Source organism: Pavona decussata, unplaced genomic scaffold (genome assembly GCF_977016875.1).
Source record: "Pavona decussata unplaced genomic scaffold, jaPavDecu1.1 SCAFFOLD_9, whole genome shotgun sequence".
In the NCBI taxonomy this organism is placed as follows: domain Eukaryota; kingdom Metazoa; phylum Cnidaria; class Anthozoa; order Scleractinia; family Agariciidae; genus Pavona; species Pavona decussata.
Window position 1 is genome coordinate 2,645,001 of NW_028145432.1, and position 22,500 is coordinate 2,667,500.

Sequence of the window (22,500 nt, forward strand, 5' to 3'; positions counted from 1 at the left end):
TTCAGATCGTAACTTGAAACCGCAGACGAAATGGAGCCGCAAAACGAAATTAACATGTTCACGTTCTTATGCAAATTTTGTATGAGATCAACAATGCATTAAAAGAATGTTGAATTGGCTCTATTTTGTTGAATTTCGGGATAGAAATTAAGTTAATAGTTTTGGACTTTAAGTTGAAATACTTTGGACAAAATAAGTTTTAACACGGGTCAGTTTTGACAAACCAGTTATAATTGACCCCGGGAATTGAGCTTTGCCCGTAACTCTACATAGCATACAAAAATAACAAACAAATATTTCAACATTTTATGTATAATTGGGGCTTTCACTTTGTAGCCATACAAAATTTTCTCTTTTAAACATTGATATAAATTTAATTGTTGCCAGTAAACAATATTTTCTACGCAAGAAAGTTTCACAAACAACAGTTTTATAATAACTGAGTCACGCAACGCAGACATAGATTTCTTGTCTCAGTTGGACTACTTCGCTTACAAAGGCTTTTCGGAGAAAGGAAACATGTTTTTAATGTAACAAGGGTTTCTTTAAAACAGTTAAACAAAGTAATGTCTTCAAGAAAGATCTACGAAGTTGCAAAGTTTGTAAGTTACAATTTTGAACATTTATGTCTGACATGAACGTGAAGTTGACCCTCTGGAAACTTATCCAACCATTCACCCCTCCTCCCCTCTGGAATTTCCAGGGCCATTGACCCCCCCACCCCTCTGGAATTTCCAATTCCCTCCGTGGTGGGGGTATGGATATTTTCTGGAACCACACATTTAAATAATACTGCTGTGCCTCATTACCTTGGCTTTTGAAAACTTCTACCATTCCAATGAAGTTTTGTTGTCCAAAAACAGGGTTTTCTTTAATTTTGTGGTAGAGGATTCTCAATGGTGAATACATGGGCACCATGCACTCATTCATAATTGTCTTTTTAAGACTGGCTTTCTTTCTCTCTAAAGGAAGGTACCATGTTCAGAGGAAATTGGTCACAGCATCCAGTCCTTATCTTCCACTTAAATCCCTGCAAATTAAAATATCCAGGATTTCTTTCCCAGTGTAGGATTTAGGATCTACAGAAAGGCACTGGGGAGTCTGGGGATGAGGTTGGCATGACAGTTGATATAACATTTCCCTGGCGAGGGCACCTGGGCGGCTGCTAGGCACAGAACTCTAAATTCTCAGCAAATCTTTGGCATGGGATGTTTTTAAATGATCTGTGCTCAGTGCAATATGATAATTTTTTCACTCTGAAATTGCATACAATTTCTCTGCTCTCAATTTACAATCTTTGTGATTGACCTGGCTTTCAGAGTCTAAGGGCCCCTAGTGATAAACTTCTGTCAGTTGTTGCACTTTCTATCGTGCATGTGTCCACCACTTACTCTGGTTGTGATGTATCATCTAGTGGTCTTTTCTCTCCTCTTAAGGGATTGCTGTCAGTGGTGGTCTGTAAATCAACAAGTATATATCAGAATGATGTATTAATCAGTAAACAACACAGGCATACTCGGAAAAAAAATCTGAGTACTCCTATCAGGAGTCGAACCTAGGACCTTCTGATTACTAGTTCAGATGCTCCATCGCTGAGCTACAGGAGACTTGTGGGAACTACTGTAAGGCCATTAAACTAGGTTCATGGGACAAACATCCTCATACTGCTAGGATTGGAATGTCAATGTGTGGCATAAGCGCAAGGGAAATAATGTGATGGAATATGTTAAGCCTGGTGAATAAATAAGAATGATGTATTTTAGGCATACCCGGAAAAAAAATCTGAGTGCTCCTACCAGGAGTCGACAGGTTCGCCGACCCAAGTCTGGCCCATTGTGTTCAGGCAATTAAACCGATCTCGGAAAGGCAATCACGTGACACTAGCGTAAGTTGACATTTTAAAATGTATTTTGTATTTGACGAAGGGACGGTTTTGGTCTCAGTCTGTGCACATCTTATATCCAGTCTACATTTTAATTCTTATACTGACTTAATCTATATTTCGTGAAATTAATCTAAGAGGCAAAGAAACTCACAGAATTACTTAAAAATGTTCAGTTACCTGTCCAGATGGTAAACTACTCTTCTTTCGCAAAGCTTTCAGCCGTTCCCTTCGCTTTAGAGCTTCTTCTTCCAAGCTGCCGTCTACGGCCGCCATATTGAATCCCCAAAGGCTTATGGGACTTATGGGAACTGGACGAGAAGGCTCATGGGAAATACTTTGGAAATCAAAATGGCGGATTAAACTGGTTACCAAAACACTCACCAATATTTGTTACAAAACAGTTTCTATTTCTTAAAATATTTAAAGTTTACACAAGTAAATATTTGAAATGGCTTCGAGCGATACCGTTACCTTGGTAAGTGGAGAAAACTTTGAAAAATGCCAGATGCTGGCCATTTAATTTTCGTGGCGTTAAGTTAAAGTTGTTACGTTGTTGCTATCCGTTGCTATCTAGGACGCTAGATAAAAAATGTTGCAGTGACCATACGGTTGATATTATTATTATCATTGAATATATTTTATAGGCTTACATAAACTACTACTGTCGTGAAAAATACTACAGACATCTTCAAAATGCCTGCCTGGAAAGCTTGAAGAAATATGGCAATGACCCTGTGTTGATATTTTGGAAAGCGTTTGGAGTTTTAATGGAAGGTTTGTAATCTGTTTCAACAAATTTTAATTAATAGCTTAAAGCATGTCATGTAAGAATGGTCTGACTGTTAGTCACCAGTCTATCTGCAGGTAGTAGGGTATTGAGAAAAACTCTGCGTAATGCAAGGAATGCAGATAGGTGTTTCATCCTAAATTATTGACCTAATTAATTTAAAATGGAGCCCGATTAGTGATTGAATACTTAAAAAATGTCAAAAACTGGCCTTGAAATGAATTTTTTGTATTATTTTTCTTTATTTTTGGTCTCAGTGTCCTCTTTATTGTCTATGCTGAGTTTCAATGACGTCAATGAAATCAATGTGGAATCGATGCATTGGTAATCAGTTGATTAGTCATTGATTATTGCCGATAATCAATGAGTAATCGAATAATCGATGGGGCAGAAAATTTTCAGTAGTTGATTTATCGTTGATTACATTGATTAGTCATCGATATAATCTTGTGGCTACACAAAACATACCAAATTGAAAATGAAGAAATAAAAACAATTTCATGTTGACATTTATAGATCAAAACAACGGCCTTAGATGGGAAACTTTTACCTAGCAGGAAAACTTGTCTAAAATTTGCATGTATAATTTCCAGATTCCTGGGGCGGGTCGAGTGGGGGTTCAGGGGGTTGGGTCTAACCCCCTAAAAATCTTAGTAGAAATAACAAAATAAGTTAAACAGGAAAGTAAAGCCTTTGTTATTTGACGAAGAAACAACTGAAAATTTGTCATTTATTTTACCAGTTGAAACATTTGTTGTTATGCAACTTTAATCACCTTACTGTTGTCTGTCACTGTCCAGCATTATAACTTCAAGTGTTTCAAAGGATATCTATCACTGGAAGTCTACGACCACGGTTAATGGTTAAGTGATTTACAGAACAATAATACTACTCGTTGATCCCATTTTTTATTCACCATGAATTCAACTCCCACGGCATGCATAGATTTGTTTATATAAACTGGAATGCTCCTCGACAGCTGTTGATCTTTTTATCAATTTTTTGCATTTTGTGAATGTCACAAAAGTTCGCTTATATTTCAATAATGAAAACCCTTTGGTATGCTCCCCAGAAAGCTGGAAAATGCATTTCAGAGGACTGAAATTTCTTAATTTTCAGGGGGAGCATGCCCCCCCGGACCCACTAGATACTTCTGCCTTTGGCAGTCATTTATTTGAACCCCTCCCCATAAATCCTAGCGGTTTCAGAGATTCTGATAGCCAGGAGAGTGAGACAGGCTACTCAACCCTCTGAACATTTTCTTCTGGTAATTTTGCCATCCATCAAATCAATATGATGCATGCCATTTCTTTTTTCTCATAGATGGCCTATACATTGTAATAGACTAGAGACGAGTCTTGGATTTACTTTCCCCGTTTAAATTCTTGCATTTAAAATTCCTCTTTGCCTATTATTATCGTCACGAGCCATTCATGTAAAGATTTATAACAGGAAAGCCAGTTATAATAAAGAAAAATGCTGGAAAACCATAATGGATGTGCAGCATTGTAATCAATGAGTAACTGATGGGTAGTCAATAGGTAATCAATGAATAATTAGTAGCATCAATGAATAATCAATGACATTAATGTCAGTAATCAATAGGCCACAAAATTTTGTTCATTGATTAGTCATCGATTACCCATTGATCATCGTCAATAATTAATGACTAATCAGTTGGTTACGCGTTGGTTACCCATTGATTCCTCATTTATGTCATTTGACATTTTTTGTTATTGATTTTTTGTAATCCCCAAAAGTACTCCAGGAAATGTGGGGACCTTTGTCAGTTTAACTGAAGTTTATATTGAATTTGTTTTAAAACTAACAGACAGAGCCTCAGAGGCAATTAGAGAATTGGAAGTGATCAAAGACAAGCCAGACATTCTGCTGTGCTCCACTATGGCGCTGATACATGCACACAAAAAAGCTAAACTTGTAGACAGAGAAGCAGTACAAGAACTAGAGACAAAATTGAGACAGGAGCGACAGTCATGTGGAGAGATGGCACTGTATTTTGCTGGTATGTTCCTCTGGCACACTGGACGTCATGACAAGGCACGGGAATATATTGACAGAATGATCAAAATGGCCAGTGGCAATAAAGAGGTATTTGCAATGAAAGGACATGTAAGATAAGACTATATATCTTCCTGAATTTTTGAAAAGGTAGCCGATGACATGATACCAAATCACAGGTTTTTAATGGCCTCGAGAAGGTTAAGAATGATGTGAAAGAGAGAAGAAAGAAGGGAGAGGAGAGGGAAGCTGGTTTTTTAAATCAAACATCTTTGTGGATCAGATACGGTATATTATATGCAGTGTAAAGTGGAACCTAAGATGAATCTCAATCTAGCTTCCAACTTGTAAATTCTGTATCTTTGTGTATCCTAAAACCATGGGGTAGTTATATGACTCTAAACACAGTTAAACAGTTGTAATTATTTTAGAGCGTTTGAATGTGTTTTTTTGTTAAACCAACTTCTGCTGAATTTGATCTCTGTTGAAATATACATGTATCTTTTTATAAATTATAATAAGTTATACAATAAAAGTACATAATTTTCTTACTAATGTTGTTGTTAGTGCATGTCTAGTCCAGTTTAAAAGCAATTTTTCAAGATCCATTTTTTATTTCTTTTTGGCATCAGACATTATTGATCATTTTGGTTAAGTCTTCTCCAATTAAACTAATTATTAACAATTTATTGTTAGAAGCTTCAGTCACTAGCTGCCCTGACTAGCACTGTCACCCAGTTCCATCATTTAAGAAGAGTTCAAAAAGTAATTTAGGACTGTCATTAAGCTTTGGAGAAGCTGGTTCCTCTAGGGATGTGGTTGGCACTGGCAAAAAAGGCTCCCACACCTTGTCTGCTTTTTTCACCATACATAATACATCATTCTCATTTATTCACCAGGCTTAAAATATTCCATCACATTTCTTCCACAAATTTTATGTGCAGTTCCAGAAAATATCCATCCCCCCCCCCCCCCGGAAGGTCAATGGAAATTCCGAGGGGGTGGGGGGCTAATTGACGGAAATTGCTGATGGGTTGGGGGGTCTTCCTATGAAGAATTTCTCCAGAGGGTAAGGAGATTCACGAAAAAATCGTAAGCAAGGCGCAAAATTGGCTGACAAGAATTTTCAGTCGCCACTGCAGAAAAATAATTATAATCCAGCACAAAAGCAGCGTAAACGATGAATCATTCTGGAAAGAGTCATTTTGGTAGAAGTGTTGTCTGGTTAATCGTTCTGATAAGCGAAAGTAGCGCATGACAGGTATTTTTCTTTGAAGTTCGACTTCGCAGCGTGATCAATCAACCTTGTATCATGCTGCAGGCATGGCTGTCACTTCACAATCGTTTGAAGTTCGAGTTTTTAATTAAATAAAAGCCCTCTTTACTAGTATTGTAGCATCAAATGAGGAGATTAAAAGTTTTCTGAAAACAACAACTATTTTGATGAGCATGGCCTTCTCGTAGTTCCACAAGCTAGTTTGCGGTTGAAATCTATTTCTGACACGACGAAATGTACAACGGGCATGCTGTCAGTGCTGTCGTGTTCGAAGAATTAATTTATTTCCCACGGAAAATTATTTTACCGCAGCCACAAAACGTGTAATTTCTCCAATGCAATCTTTCACAAAAAAGAATTCTGGAAGAAAGGGAAAAGATTCTGCAGAGATATTTCCATCCAGTGAATATTGATGAACATTCGAGTTGAAATTTGATCCCGTGGCACCAAATGTGAAACTTTCCCAATGTATATGCAAATTTTGCCCAAGATTGAATTCCGTTGGACGTGAAACATATACCTGCCAACTTTTTCCTAGTCAAACGCGTGAGATTTTTGTCTCATCATGACTGGGATTTCCGAAAACGTTCGAGCCACTTCTGAAGATTTCCGACGATTTTCCGTAGACTTCCGAACGTTGCCGACAATGTCTGAAGATATTCCGACGACCTTTGAACACTTCCGATTCAAAGGGATTGTAGACATTTGAAAGCTTTTGCGATTATAATAAAGAGCAAAGAAATAATACATAATAAATCTGAAATGAAATGAGAAGTATTTTTAGAACAACTCGTCCGGATTTGTGAGTCAGGCGTGAGAAATTGGCCTTGATGCGTGAGATCGATGTCTTTAGTCAGCAGGCGTGAGACTCACGCATAATGCGTGAGAATTGGCAGGTATAAGAAACAGAGACGTTTATTTTATAAAAACCTGACATAAAATGTTGAAAACACAAACTTCTTTTCTTTCTCGAATTCATTTCATTCATGATCTCAGTCCCAAGACGTGAATCCATGGACTAATTAATTTTGAAGTTTTGAAAGGAGAACCTTTTGAAACTGTTCACAAAGGCGGCTTTCAATTCTTGTACATGCAGCCAGTTTTCGACTGGGTTCTCAAAGTTCTTCAAAATTCTACTTGATAAATTAAAATCCAGCATCGTATATTCAATGTGCAACTTATATTCATAGCGGTTAATGTCTTCGCGGTAATAGCAAACATTTTTCTGCAGAGATAAACAGGTAAAATAGCGAAGTGTTTTAAATAGCTGAACTAGCGCAGTCGACGTTGCTTGGATAATAAAAAAAAATTAATCGTAATAGTGCGAGTCGTGAATTTTCAGTCTAAATGGATTTTGAACTACTGAGGGGTTCAGGGAGGAGGGTTTTAAAAACCTGGAAATTCCGGAGGGGTGGGGGGGGGGTCATCATAAACCCTCTGGAACGGAAATACCGAGGGGGTGGGGGACATTTCAAATCCAAGCAGTATGCAGGGTGACCTTATAGCTCCCATGTGTCTCCTGTAGCTCAGTGGTAAAGCATTTTAACTAGAAATCGAAAGGTCTTAGGTTTGAATCCTGATAGGAGCACTCGGATTTCCTTTTTCTGAGTATGCCTGTGTCATTCACTGAATGATATATCGATCACTGCATCATTGACATTCTCACCTAATAGTTGCTAGCCATAGTAACTGGCTGCTTATTTCTAAAACAAAAATTATTATTGATGATTATCCATAAAATATTAGTTTGTGAACTAAAAAAAAGGATCTTTGATTTTACTTAAAATTAATAATTTGAAATGTCGGTTTTCATAGGAACAGTACACATGGACATTGAGGCTAAGCCTTTTGGCAATTTCCTTGAAGTAATTTGTCTTCCATTTTCTATATGTATTAATTTCTCTTTCAAAGTTTAATGAAACTGTTCATTGTTTTCAAATATTTTCACACTTTGACTGGAAATTGGTAAATAATTAAAATAGCATGTGCTGCCAATCCCCCTTTCCCTGCCTGGTCAAACTCTACCCAACCTGACAGGTTTTAGTTATTACATGTATATTGAAAAGCTTCCAATTTTCAGCTGTAGAAGTAATTAAAAGTGACTGTTATTGATTATCAGGGTGTTCTTTTACGTGGTTGGGTTGATATAACAAGTGGTAAGGAATCACATGCTAAGAAGAGCATCAAAATGTTTGACGAGGTACTCAGTGGGTAAGCATACTTTCAAGTTGTTGTATTTTTACTTAATATATTATTAAAAGTGATTGAACCATTTTTTTACATTACTGTTAGATGTACTTTAATTAAAATTGAATATCTATTTTTTTCAAATGAAAGGGTTGTATTTACTTTTGTTAATTACCTTAATCTCTCAAAATAATCCAGCTAAAAATATGCCTTCCAGATCTTATTTACCATCCCTCTGGCCTCATGCAGTTGTTCAAAGAGTTGATATTTTTATCCAGCAGATACACTGTAAAATGTGGTTGATGGAGTATATGACTGTACAGTTTATCCTCTGGATGATTAGCCCGGCATCCTGAACATAAGCCCAAATGGGCTGTAATATATAGCTACTGTTAATTGGTTAAAATGGGCTGTAGCTTAGTTTTTGAAGCTAGTTTAAGCTGCTTTTCAACTTCAACCCAATTTTAAATTCCAATTTTCCTCCAATAATTAGCCCTTCCCAACGATAAGCACATGATTTTGCTGTTTGAAAGTTGCTTAAAACTTTAAGTGGGTGTTCCCTTTGCATTTAATAAGCCCCCAGGCACTTTAATATTTACAAATTTTGGCCAAAAGGAGGTGGGCACTTGCTTAAGATTTTTTCAAGGGAGGATACTTATTTAAGGGGGTGCCCACCACTAATTTAATTCTTTTTTAACATTTAATGGAACTTTATTTTAGCTAAATCTTTGTATTAAAAAATTAACTGCATTAAACACTGGAAGCACATGGAGATAAAATTAAAACTGGAAGTGTCTTAATGGAGAAGAAACTACTATTAATAATAATTATTAAGAGCTAAAATTAAAAGACATTCTTTGGTTAAAACAAATTCTTAAAGATTAGCTTTCAGCTACAAGACTGTGGCCTTTGACAAATTATGATATAAAGTGGGCAAATGTATGGGATTGTATATAATTCCAAATTCACTGCAAGTGCCAAAAAAAAAAAAAAATAGCCGACTAATCAACTAATTACACATAGATATTTGAAAAGAATTAAGTATAGCCTAGGTAATGGCATGGAATTGTTATCTACTTTGTTAGTCATGGCAATATCCAAATTATGACTCGAGAGTTTTTTGCACTCAGTGGTCACCTTTATCAATCACTCTTCCGTTCTCAAAGTCAATTGGGTTGTTGTAACTGTTGTCTGTTCTCCTGTATTGATGCTGGTGTACATACTGTAGTTGAAGTTAAAGATTATCAAAGTGACAATAGAAAATGGGCATTCCTTGTGATATCCTTAAACTACAAGTATAATTTTAAAAAGAAATTTAATTTAAAGTGCGGGGAGGAGGGTGCTTATTTGATTGGGGGCGCAGGGGCAATTATTCAAGAAAATACTAACAATAATTGTGCTTTGAATTTTATAAAACAAATTTATTATTAATGATTGCCTTACCTACTTGCATGCCATCTGATTTATATTGAATATTTATTAATTTTATATCAAATGTTTCAAATTATTTAGCTCTGAAGTTGTAAAGAATCTGGATGCTCTTCTTGGAAAGGTCAGTTTACTTTTTCAAAAGGCTATCAATAGAAGATAGTATAAATTAATAAATTACTATAAAAAATATTGGTTATCTGTGTTTTGAACTTTGATGGACGTAATTTAATATGACCATGTAGAGAATTAACAGATAAGAATTTTTAAATCAGGGAGAATGTCTAAAGGTTCTCATGATGAGTTGCAAGGCAAATGTTATGGCCTTGTATTTCAATTTTTTCTTTTTCCATTAGGGGAAATAACAAAATAAATTTTACATCAACATTCACTGTTGGTAAAATTCAAATTGCTTTAATTTTCCTTGGCCAGCCAACTGGTGAAGTTAGTGTGAATCTTACATTTGCTGTTTATTATTCAGGCAATCTTCATAGGAGCCATAGTGCATTTCCACTTCTACCTTCAAAAAAACCTGTGAACAATTTCAAACAGTCACAATGTTTTGTCAATGGCATAAATAGTTTGGATTCTACCATCAACATAGAAAAAATCACCAACTGAAAAGAATGTACAGTTGCATCTTTTAGCATTGCTTGACGCGTATCAGAAGGAATGGTGCAAGTGACGTTTTTGTTTTGCTTGGTCAGTTTGTCAGTTGAGTTTGAGGAATCAGTCATTACAAGGAACAAGCTCACTGTTTTCTAAAAGTCACAAGACTTGATACTCGACTCGATTCTGACAATTCAGCCTTGATCCTCAATCCTCGATTCTTGCAAGTTTCGAGTGTTGAGGATTGAGACTCAAAAGAGACTGTCAAGTTACTTTAACCTGAAGTACCATATAACCAAAAGGTCTGGATAGCAGCAGACATGTTGTAATTTGTAGTTTGTGTTAATTTCAGCCGAAGATGGCAGTAGAACTGTTGAAACATGAACTGTAAAATCAAGAATGTTGTTCGTAACTTTTCTTAAAATTATAATTTTATAATTATTAAGTATACCGTATTATGTGATTGCTAATACTGCAATTTGCACAGCTGCTGGTTTCTAGAATTAAATAGAATAAAATATAATTTATTGTTAGATTTTTAAAATCACTGCAAAGTTTCCAAAGCTAATAAAATGGTACTTTATGGCAATCTCAGTCTTAAATTTCTTTTATTCATTGCAAGTGTTTCAATTTATAATACACTGTACAAAGATAGCATTTGTTAAATGTTTTCTCTGATGTTTGGCAAAAGAAACTTGTCTTGCAAATTGTGAATTATGTAGATTTGATCTGTTCATGTAACTTAGCCAGACATGTTTTTACAGGCCAAGTACCTTGAGGGAAAAAATAACTTCAGTGGGGCATTGGAACTTATCAATCAGGTTTGCAGAAGTCACTCTTTGTGTTATCTACCTATTTTGAAACTTTTAACCAGGTTGTAATGAGCTCAAAAAACAAAACATTTTGCAGAAACATTATATGGTATCAGTTCCTCTTTGGGTAGCTTCCTGGAGTTTTAACAAAGTGTAATAAGCTTGTAAGCTAAAAATTCCTTGTTTTGTTTTCCTTTTACTGCAAAACATACAGAACTAAATATCTTACCTGCAGACAGCCTGTCCTTCTCCAAAATGGAGCTTCTTTGGAGCATTTACAAGTGTCAATGCAAAATATACTGTCTATAGTCTGCATTCACAATAGAATTACATGAAACCCTTTAATGTTAGGTTTCTGATTGTTTTTATGAACATTTAGTTTCTGCAAATCAAAATGTTTCCTTGTTTGCACACCGAAGAAAGTTTGGGGGGGGGGGGAGGGGGGCTAAATTAGCAGGAAATAGTTGTAATTATTATATACCTCTCTCTCAAGTTTCTACTCCCTTGTAGTCTTCAGTTTGTACACTGTTAGACTAACAGAGGGTCAGTAGATAGTTTCTGAAGAAACTTGCATGGGTGGGGGAGTGAAAATGAATATTTCAGTTGTGTAATATCAACTGAGTTGGTCACTGTAAAGAGAATCAAAGGTTACTGCTCCAAACGTCCAAGCTCTCAAAACCCAAGTATTTGTTAACGAGTGGTCATGTTTCATTTGTAATCGTTACTATCACAGGTGGGTGGTGGAGGCTAAACTCAGGAAGTTGCTGCCTGTGGGTTTTAACAACAACTCTCAAGTTTTGTCATTACTTTTAAGGATCAGTTCTTAAATCAGAACCTTTTTTGATAGTCAAGGTATGGTGATGTATCACTTAATTGTCCAGCCGGCATGCAAGATATCTCTTTATAATCATTAATAAATTGCTGACTGTATTATAGGCTGTAGTTGGATACCCAGACTTTACACCTGCACTGATTGAAAAGATGAGACTGCAACTTGCCTTGCAAGACTGGGATCAAACATTGGAGACAGCACACAGGTGAAAATACAGCCAGAAAACATACCTTTAATCATTAATGCTACTTGTATTTATCTTACTAGAGAGTAATATTATAGTCAAGAGTAACTGGCAAGACTCCAAGTATATATAGTTTGCATTTTAACCCATCAATAAATTTCTGTTTGCATGCTCTCATGGGATGGAATATCCATTTTAAACGAAATCAGTAACAGGCAATAATAGTTGTCCAATTATACAATCATGTATTTTGATGCCAGCTATAGTCGTTCAATTGCCGACTGCAACAAGAGAAAAAGAGCAAGACAGTCCCATCTTTAGGTTTTAACTATTCTAATCTAAGCCGACAGTATAATAAAATTGGGTAAATTAAACTACTGCCAATTTGGTCCCAGAACCAAAGTACTAGTCTATAGCATATCTTAATATTCGCAGTATGCATAACAAGATGGATCAAGTGAATATCATTATTGGCAGAACTAAGCCTTCTCAGAGACCTGGATAAATGACATGTTGACTGACCAGGAGATTGTTATACCCGGTTACAGTTGTATGAGATGGGATCATGATGGAAAGGCTGGTGGTGGAGGAGCAATATATTAATTGCTGCAATTGCTTAAATTTCACTGTACGTGAAAACCTAACCAATGCAAAAGAATCTGTAGGGATTTAAGTGAACTGGAGGAACTCATGTAAACCTCAATTTTATTGACTTACCAGTTTGCTGGTTAATATGGCATTGTCCTTACCTCAGCTCAATCTATTGCCACAGCTTTTGATATTTTTTTTGTAAATGTGGGGATTGAGGTCTCTTGCAGAAAAGGTTGCTCTCATGCCTTTCACAGTGAAAGCCACCAATTGCCATAATAGTTCTACTTAATTGTTCATTTTGATCAATTAGTGACCACTTCCTTTCAATGGCTATAATTTAGACATTTAAAATCTAATATTAACTTTAAGTCAGTTGGTCTTGATAAAATCAGTTATGTTCATGTTCTAAAAGACAGTAAACGTCGTTACTCCGTCTCTAATGGCAATTTGTGTAATGTGTTCCTTCAAACAAGATCTTTTCCATCTGTATGGAAAACCGCAAAGGTTGTACTCTTGTTCATGTAGGGGTGATAAACAGGATACATCTAATTACAGGCTGATTTCCATTTTGCCAATGGTGAGCAAAATCTTAGAGAAGGCAGTCAATTCCCAGCTTTATGCCTTTCTAACTGAGAATAATTTATGTTCACTCAATCGGTTTGGGTTTAGATTAAAGTCATCTACTGTTACTGCCTCATCCCAGCTTTCTGATGAGATTGTTCATTTGATGGTTAATGGTTGCCTGACAAGAGCTGTGTTTCTGGATCTCCCTAAGGCATTTGACACTGTCAATCACTCAATATTACTTCAAAAGCTTTCAATTCTTAGTGCCGACAGTGCTGCCAGGGAATGGTTTACCTCATTTCTGATTAATAGGAATCAAGTAACCAACTGAGTCCGCCCCCATCCCAATTGGTGTGGTTCCATCTTAGTCCCACTGTCATGTAGAATTTGTACATAATTTATCTTTTGGAAGTTCTGCAGTTCTGTCATACCACTCTGTTCTATACTTCTAAATCTGTTTCAGCTTTAGAAAGTAAGATTAATGCCGACCTTGTAAATGGTTTTGAGCTAACCAACTTACTCTGAATGTCCAGAAGTCCTTATTTTTACTTGTAGGTAGTAGTTTTTCACTTAATTTTAAAAATTTGAATCAATTTGATCATCTCTGCTGATAACATCCCTCTTGTAATGTAGATTCTTTTACACACTTGGGCATTACAAAACCCTCAAAAAATTCCGAGCCTCCCAATCAATGGTGGTGACATCACCATGGTAAGAATGCCATGAAAGATACTTCAAATAAACATCTAAACACGTGTCCCCCAGATTTTTGGTTGTTGTGTTTTTTGTGCATAGCCCCCTTAATTTTGAGATGCAAGGCCATTAATGGTCATTTCTATATACTCCAAACCAATCTCTTTCTGGCTACATTGATCATTTTCAAATTGATAGATGTCCATTTTCGCAATGAGTTTAAATGCATTTTGGATGTGGTCACATGACTGATGATGTTACACTCTAAATTTGATATGAGCAAGTGCTTTTTCCATGTTGTGTGGTGTCCTCTGCTTCAAATTGACAAAGTTATTCAGCATTTGCGATTTTTCAGAGGCAAAGGATTCTGGGAAAGTTTTAATTATAATTGTATATTACTATTATAAGTTCTATTATGCATTTAATGCATTTAATAAATTAAAATTAACCAGAGAGAACTTTATAAAAATAATAAATAAACCACTTTCTGGCTGGTTGGTATATCAGACGATAGTGCCCAAAGACAAAAGATTGTCCTAGCTGTCATTCGTTTTTTAGGCAAATTTTCAGCTACAGGCATTATCCTCCAATATAACAGCTGGCTTTTAGGGTTTATTTACTAATTATTGTTCCTTGATATTTTATTCCTTTCCTAGGGCTCTGAATAGCAACAGAAATTGCATTGAAGCACAGAGGATGGTTGTTATGTACACACTCTGCCGAGAGGGAAAATATAGTGAGGTAAATACCAAGTGACTGTTTTGTGAGCAGATCCTGTTTCATATTAAGCAGACCCTCTTATGCGACTGAAAGCTTGTAGCACAGACTGCAAAAATAATTTGAACTCTAAATTATAATAAATTTAATTTTAATTTTAGTGTATGATTTAAATTAACAAAAACTAACTGAAAATACTTGTGTAGCACATTAGCCATAAATTGTTCTAATGCACTTTATAGTGTTCAGTAGACATATTAGATTTAATTAACTGTGTCTGTTTGTATTCACTGATCACTACATTGGCAACTGCACTCTCTCTCTCCCCTCTCCCACTTTTAATTGCTGTGTATAATATGACATCATTCACTGGAGGTAATCCAGTATGCCTTTTATCACGTGTCTTAACTTTGTAGGACTTGTGATCATTTGCAGATTCCATATTGAATGTTCCAAGTCACATTAAATTTTTATGGTTATTAATTAAATGTTATAAAAAAATCATATTATAATTGACACAAACTTTCCTTTATTAGGCATCTGACAGACTTGGGGAATTGATTCAGATGGTAGATAGGTGTGAGCCAAGGAATCCCTTTCTATATCATGATTTGTCCCAGGCATTCAGCAGACTGGTAAGACCTGAAGGCTGTACTTGTATCTAACTTCTCTGTAACACTTCCTTGGTGGATGATTTATTTATTTTTTTAACCAGAACCTACCTGTAGTTTTTCATTCAGTGAAGCCTATCATTCTGTTTTTTTACAGTTGTCCAAAAGTTAGCAGGTATGCTGATTATAGCCAAGAATCTTTTCATGGCATAATTTTTACAAATACCAGAATACAGTTGGTTTTCCTTTTATTTAAATTGTGAAATCTCAGGGAGGTAAAAATACTACGCCTTAATTATTTCCACGAGAAAACAAAAACCTGAACCTGATTGTAGAAATTGTCCCGGTCCTTCATCAAGAACTTGTGCCCACCCTTCTGCTGGGTCTGGTTGTCGCTGGGAAAGGTGAATGGCGTGTTGAGGTTGAACTGGACATACTTCATCTTCTCCAGATAATGTGTCGTCTGAAACATGGTGTATGGTGGAAAAAAAAATGGCGTTTAAACTTGGTCAAACTTGGTTGGCCAGGATTTGGTTGAACTTCATGAACATTGTTTTCTTTGATGGGACCAGCGTGGACGTGAGTTGGTTTGTCAGAATAAGGTACAGAGTTTGTGCTTCGCCTTTGCTGACCGTGCTGCTTTTGCCTGCCGGTTTAACAAAATCTGCGGGATCTTGGCTGACCCCTTTTTCACCGACTTTGTGGCTGGCCTTTTTTTGTCGCCACCTGCACAGCCTGCTTTGTGGTGTTTTTCACAGCGGTTTTCACACCCTTTGAGAACAATTTTCTTCCAATCTGCCAGTGTGTCTCTCAATTACACCCAAGCCTTCATGTTTGTACTGGTACCCGCTGGTGTGTTTGTCATAAAACTTGTCCTACTACGTAAGGGGGTTAACTTTATAACAAGGGAAGAATTGATTCCTCCATCTATTCCAATGTTCACAACAACGTCCACCCTGTTTAGGTCCAAGGGGTTGTCTCTGCCGTCGGTCACCCAAATTCAGATGGCGTTGTTCTGTTGTTTGTTTAAGGGGTGCCATTAAAGCAGTCATGGTTCTTTTGAAAAGGGGAACTGGTCTGGAGGTCAGTGGCTGGGAGGTAATATAAAACGTCAATGTTGCCACTCCCCACGAGTTAAGAGGCAACACTGGCGCATAGGGCCTCCAGGGAACATTCAACAGCACTTCACTCTGACAGGTGATATCAATATGACAAACCACAAAATTATGAACCTGGGCACTCCCCACCCAACAGAAAATAGTGCTGTGGTCAATATGGGGTTTTTCAACACGCAAGTGAATGAATCAAATTTAAACTTGTTTACCTAAATTACAACCGCATACAAAAATATGTGAATAAATCACATTCATCACCCTCTAGCCAACAAAAGGACGTCTTCCGTTACTTGACGGAAGACGTGGATGAGTCTTGAATGAGAATAATCTAATTTTCACTAGGATTGTCAACTTTGATGCCTCCCCGCATCAAATAAACATTAGAAAGCTTAATGAGTTTACACTCATGAAAGACGTAGCTTCAAAGGGCTTGAGCACTCGCAAATGCAACAACAGCTTCGATCAATGGCCAAACAAGGAAACTGTTTTCTGAGACGGACAAAACCCAGGCTTATGTAAAGACATTTAATATAATGTTTTCAAAGATGGAACAGCGCACCTTCACAATATCTTAACTTTGATTTGCATGGTTCAGCCTCTGACTCGATCATGGTTAAAATGGTTGTTTATGGTGTTCAAAGTAATGTTTCGAATGAAAACCTGCAAGTCTATGACACACCTTTTATTGTCGAGAATGGAGCAATGGTCATGGAGGCAAACCTTAACATAGGTACTTACCAATAATTGTTGTTAAATTTAATCCATCACATACATGGTGTTTTGCAACCGAATGTGGGCTTCAGGTTTTTATCCAATGGTATGACAGCATGCTGATTCCAGCTCGTAGCCGCATATTAAGAATGATAAACGTTTATGTAGAATCAAAACACGTGTCCAACCACCTTGGCTGGACACCAAACTGGCTGTGGCAGGCAAGGTTTCTGAAGAAGTGGCTCGGGCATGGCTGAAGCAAGTCGTTTGGCAGGTTTACCTACTGACTCCTTGCCACATTCCAAGGCTCAAAGTCCCCACACCGAACGAAGTTCACCAGGCCAACCTCTATTCATTTCTGCCTTCACGAGCTGGCTCACAGGAGCCAGGACACACTAGGTTGGGGGCGAGGGCCTTGACAGTGGTTGATGTGGCCAGCCATTTCAAAGAAGTTGAACTGTTGACCTCATAAGAAGTTGCAGATTTTACAGTTAACCGGCCACTTAAAAGTGGCCGGAACCTTTCAGAGGATTTACATCAGCAGACGACCGCGATCGTGGAGGGTTTCAACCACACCCTGGCTGTGCGATTCTTCAGCCATCAGTACGCTGTTGAAATGAGACTGGTTGAGGGGCAAAGGTCAACTGTCTGGGTGGTTCGGCTTCCTTTGGTTATCTCTTCTCTGAACAATACAGTGACCAGATTGAGTGGTAAAAAAACCTGCCAATGCCATCAAAGAAAAAGTATTTTCTTCGAAACCTTCCACCCCATATTTCAGACCTGTTGAACTGAACGAAAAAAAGTTCCCCTCCTTTGTGAAAGTGCAATTTTTGTACCAGCCAGGTGAGCTTGAAGGTGCGGAGCCGTGCCACCAACCCCATCCAAACCAAACCAAACGAACCTGTTCTGCAATATTTACGTAACAAACTATCTCGTGGCTTTGTCCGCGACGAGCTGCTTTTTGTGCCCTCTGATACTAAGCTACCATCAGCTACTGTTGCTTGTTTTGGCTTTACGTGGTCATGGCTCCACTGTTCATGCTAAATCCTGTGTTAGTTGCGAGGTCTTGCACACCATTCAGTGTCGCCTCGTAATGCTGCAATGTGAGCTGGTTTTGACATTTGTTTACGCTCTCGGACGACAGCTTTGCCTTCCTGGCCTTTTCGTCCTCCATGTGCACTTGCTGCACAGCACTTTTCTGCAGGTGCCCTTGAACTCTAGCTTGAACAGGCTGGGCTCTCGGTTACTCCACTTGTTCCAAGCCAGCCACTCTTTTGCATTCCTCAAACTCGTCCTTGAGGGGAGGTTTGATAGATTCTTCGAACATGTCAGCAGACGGGCCAAAGTACAGGCTGTCTGTCTCCATCTGGAGCAGCTCAAAATTATTGTCAGCTAGAAAATGGTTCAGAAAGTCGTCCAGCGTCCGCAACTTGGCCAACTGATGGACCATGATGCCCACCTAAAATGGGCAGTTAATGGTTACTTTGTTTTGTCGGCATTTGGTCTCACATGCACCAGCACCAATCTCAAGGTCATCGAACCACACAGAGCGCAGCACTTTGTCGACCACAACCTTGTCTTTGGTGTAGATGGTCTTGGCCAAGATAGTTAAGAATGTCGAGGAAACTTGAACTTGGGGATGGTCAAAAACATGATATTTCCTTGCTTTACTGCAACCGCCAAATCATCACCCTGTGAGATGTTTGTGACAACGTACTTGCAGATTAACCCTAGATCATAACCTCTGGAATTGAAACAAGGCGGGACCCTGGTCATGCAATTCGGTAATGCGTTTTTGGTGGAGTTTGGGCAACATGTCGAAGTCTGCGGACATGTACGCCTTTCGATAGACTCTCAATAGCGACATATAAGCTCTTCAGGGGTGGCATCACAGATGAACTCAGGGTCAAACTCCACAATGTCAACGAGTGAGACAGAAATAGGCATGGCTCTGTTTCAAACACCAGATATGCACTGTTGTGTGCACTTAGAGATGTCGTGAAAGGCTTCAAACAATGGAACAGTGGCCTGCGGGTAAGTTTGGGTATGCTTGAGTGAGAGAAGATCATCCCGCCACGGGCGTGGAGTTTCAGGGCTCCATCTGATTATCAGGTTGTAGCCAGCTTCTTGAATAGTACATTCTCATTTGAGGGTACATTGGTACGCCATTGCTCTAGTGATTGGTCGTTTACCTTGTTTGGTGTTTTGGGAGGTCACCAATTCAGCGCGCTGTTGTGGGGTAGCATAGCACTGCTGACAACCATGAAAATGACAGCCATGAAACTGAAAGATGGTTTTGCTTTCATGGTGATGGCCATCCACATCATAGCCCGGAATAATTAGTCTTCCACGACCATGGCCACAGAAGTGGTGATGAATGTGGATGCTGCGCTGCTGTGATTCATATTCTGTTCAGCAGGTGGCCTTTTTACCTGCTCTTCTGTGAGGATCAAAAGCTGTCTCAAAGCGGGTTTCGGGATGGAGGATTGGTTTATCAGGACAAAGTGTTTTGGTTTGGCCCTTGGTGCACATCTTGGCATGGTAAACTAAATTCTGAGCTTGGATAAAATGGGCTTGACATTCACCACAGGCATACTCATTGGTTACCTTTTTGAGATTGGTAATCAAAAACGCATGGTCCTGAAGAATTCCAATGTGCATGGTGGCAGTCAGCTCCTTTCAAATCATAGCTTGATGGGAGATATGTTGGCTCAAAGTCACATAGCTCACTTACTTCAAGTGCAAGGATGCTTTGTTGCAAGTGTTACTCAACCTTTGCTACACGGTTGAATGTGACTTGATTGTGTGGGGCACAGTGTCACGGAAAAAGCTCTGAGCAAGCTCACATGATTGCCTAATGTTTCTTCTCGGATGTGCTCGTCGATGAACAGCGATGCAGTGAAAGACACAAAGGTTGTCATTAAAAGTGTCAAGTGATAACAACCCTGGTTTACAACACAGCCGTTCAGGTCAAAGACCAACACCAATAGTCAATGGCCAGTGATCCACGATTACTTTGATTTCAATCATGATTGCTCTTTTAAAGACAGTTGGTTTGTGATCTGTCAATGTGTTCACCAAAAAGGCAAATTTCTTCCCTGTCTTGCAACCATGCATGAGTGGCTGATAAATGGTCAAACCAACGGCTCCGCCTGTCTTGGTGCCAGTTTCAACGTTATGCAGCTAGTAGGCATAAGAGTGTTTTAATTTATGTCTTGTCCAAACTGAATGTTGAATTTTGTTCATAATTTGACCAAGGACCGCTGAAGGTCTCAAGAAAAGTGCCATTTGATGGTTCACCATTGACCATCTTGGCCACCTTCACCGACGTCATACAATTCAACCATAAGAGGATTGAATGGAGCTTCAGCAAAAGCAGGGTTTAATGGATCAAACTCCATGAGGATTTTATTTTGTCATTCCGCAGACGACAACCCAGCCATCGTTATTTTCAGGATGACAAAAAATGTTCCATAGGTTTGCCAGGATGGGGCGGGCCAGTTGGCCTCTGTTTATTTTTTCCTTCGGTAGGTAACTACCAAGTAGTATATAGGGAGGTTCTTAAGAGTACACTTTCATGTGATAGCCCACGGGCAAAGTTGTAACACAAAAACGTCACTATGTGATAGCCCACGGGCAAAAACATAACTTGAGAACCTCCCTATATACTACTCAGCCCATGAGACGTGGAGAGGCTAAAATTGAACAGTACTGTTAACAACAAGGGTTCCCTTAGTTGCACATGGCTATGGACCTAGCCCTTGAACATGATAACCATCTAGTTAAAGACAGGATAAGGGGTTTGGGAGCAAACATTAGTGAAACTAGTGGCTGGCGTATTTGTAGAGCTTTCTTCATCCTCAAAATGTTCCTGGAAATAGTAGATCTGGAAATGAAACTGAAAAAGATCTTAAGGGGACATACCAAGAAATCGGTAAAGCAAGAGGGGATGAGCACAGGCTCCCGAACAGTGGCTGGTAATTGATCCTAGTCTCATACGTGATCCAAGCAAAACCAAGTAAGAGACATTAAACGAGGCAAATTAAACCTGACAATTTATTAACTTTCAAAGTACGAAGGTAACTCCAAAGAACATCCTGGGGTACTCAATATATTTGAGTCAACAACCAGGAGATAGATTTAAAGAAACGTAATATTTCTCAAATATTGAGTACTGCAGGATGTTATTCGGAGTTACTTTCGTACTTTATTACTTACATTTGTCGGCTGGAAATGGTTACTACTTACAAATTATTTATAACTGTTTTTCCTGAATTCATAAACCTTTAACAGGCAAATCATTTGAAGGAATATTTAAAAAACAATACAGTCAAACTTCTCTAATACGGACACCGAAGGGACAGAGCAAAGAGGTGTTTGTTTTATAGAGGTCACTACGATGACGTCACTTTTGAGCTTCCATTGGCAGTGTTAAAGTGTCTAGTGACTAAAAACAGGCATACACATGCATCTGAATTTGTTAATATACAGTATTGAGACACTGTCTTAAAGGAGAACGAAACAAACTGCAACGTAATGCTGCACCTTAAAAAGTACATTATACTACAGAATTAAATTTGTGTTGATCCTAACATAAATTGATATTTTGCCATGGCATTGGTTGGGGATCCTCGGGCCCTACTTTTCCCGTAGCGGTATTTTAGAGTTTACGTGTCCGGCTGTGGCACATGTAAGCTATCGGTTTATCTTTATCCATGATTCCTAGTGTATTTTGTTGATGTATCAATAAATGCTTATCTTGGGCCTGGCTGACCAACGCGCCCATTCCTCACAGCTGTGTTGTGTGTTTGATTGTACTGTGTAGCGTAGGCAAAATACGTCTTTTAATGCTGTTTCAACTGTAGCGAATAGCAGCTAGGGTAAACCACTAACAAAAATCTTTACTGTAGTCGTTTAGGCGTAAAAAAAAGTCTGTAATGTTCTTTTGGACAGCTTAAGCGAGTCGTTGTTCGACAAACAGCGACTGTAGTGTCCGTAATAAAGAGGTTAAGTTTAAATGTATTTGCTCTCTGGGGCCGGGATTTAGTGTCCGTTGTCCGTAGAAGAGAGGGTCTGTATTATAAAGGTTTTTTTGTAAAGAAAATATGTCAGAATTTTGTCGGGACACAGGAAACTGTCCGTAATAGAGAGGTGTCCGTAAGGACAGGTTCGACTGTAACTTAATATCTGTTAACTTATTATTGTTAAAAAGAAGGGGCACTCTTTTTAGACATTGAAAATTACCAGTCAGAAGATTATGTGTATTGTTATCGTTGTTGTGGTTAAAAGCACTGATATTTATTTGCAGTGGTTTAATTTGTTCTTTTTAGTGTGGCAGGAATGATTTGGTGTTACAGCAAACCCTCACACTTGTAGAGAGAGCCCAGAGTCTTGCTCCAACCAATGCTGAATATCAGACAGAGGTAAACAGTTATTTTAGCACATGGGTGCCCAGGGGGTTTAATGTTCATTTTAAATA

The 22,500-nt window shown here is 38.2% G+C and overlaps 2 protein-coding genes across 3 annotated transcripts in view; one reads left to right on the forward strand and one right to left on the reverse strand.

Annotated features, from left to right (window-relative positions):
* LOC146488545 (coiled-coil domain-containing protein 12-like) overlaps positions 1–2,197 on the reverse strand; it is a 14,994-nt gene extending 12,797 nt beyond the window's left edge. Inside the window, exons 1-2 of the mRNA XM_085118228.1 lie at positions 2,063–2,197; positions 1,392–1,456 (exon numbers count right to left, since the gene is read on the reverse strand). Coding sequence (XP_084974354.1) covers positions 1,392–1,456; positions 2,063–2,158 — 161 coding nt within the window. The 5' untranslated portion in view covers positions 2,159–2,197. The remainder of the gene's footprint in view (positions 1–1,391; positions 1,457–2,062) is intronic.
* A 3-nt stretch (positions 2,198–2,200) lies between these two features.
* Positions 2,201–22,500, forward strand: part of LOC146488546 (tetratricopeptide repeat protein 21B-like) — a 55,045-nt gene continuing 34,745 nt past the window's right edge. For both annotated transcript variants that reach the window (XM_085118194.1, XM_085118203.1), the window contains exons 1-10: positions 2,201–2,360; positions 2,530–2,659; positions 4,504–4,781; positions 8,087–8,178; positions 9,667–9,706; positions 10,956–11,012; positions 11,940–12,040; positions 14,524–14,608; positions 15,121–15,219; positions 22,352–22,444. In XM_085118194.1, coding sequence (XP_084974320.1) covers positions 2,334–2,360; positions 2,530–2,659; positions 4,504–4,781; positions 8,087–8,178; positions 9,667–9,706; positions 10,956–11,012; positions 11,940–12,040; positions 14,524–14,608; positions 15,121–15,219; positions 22,352–22,444 — 1,002 coding nt within the window. In that variant the 5' untranslated portion in view covers positions 2,201–2,333. The remainder of the gene's footprint in view (positions 2,361–2,529; positions 2,660–4,503; positions 4,782–8,086; positions 8,179–9,666; positions 9,707–10,955; positions 11,013–11,939; positions 12,041–14,523; positions 14,609–15,120; positions 15,220–22,351; positions 22,445–22,500) is intronic.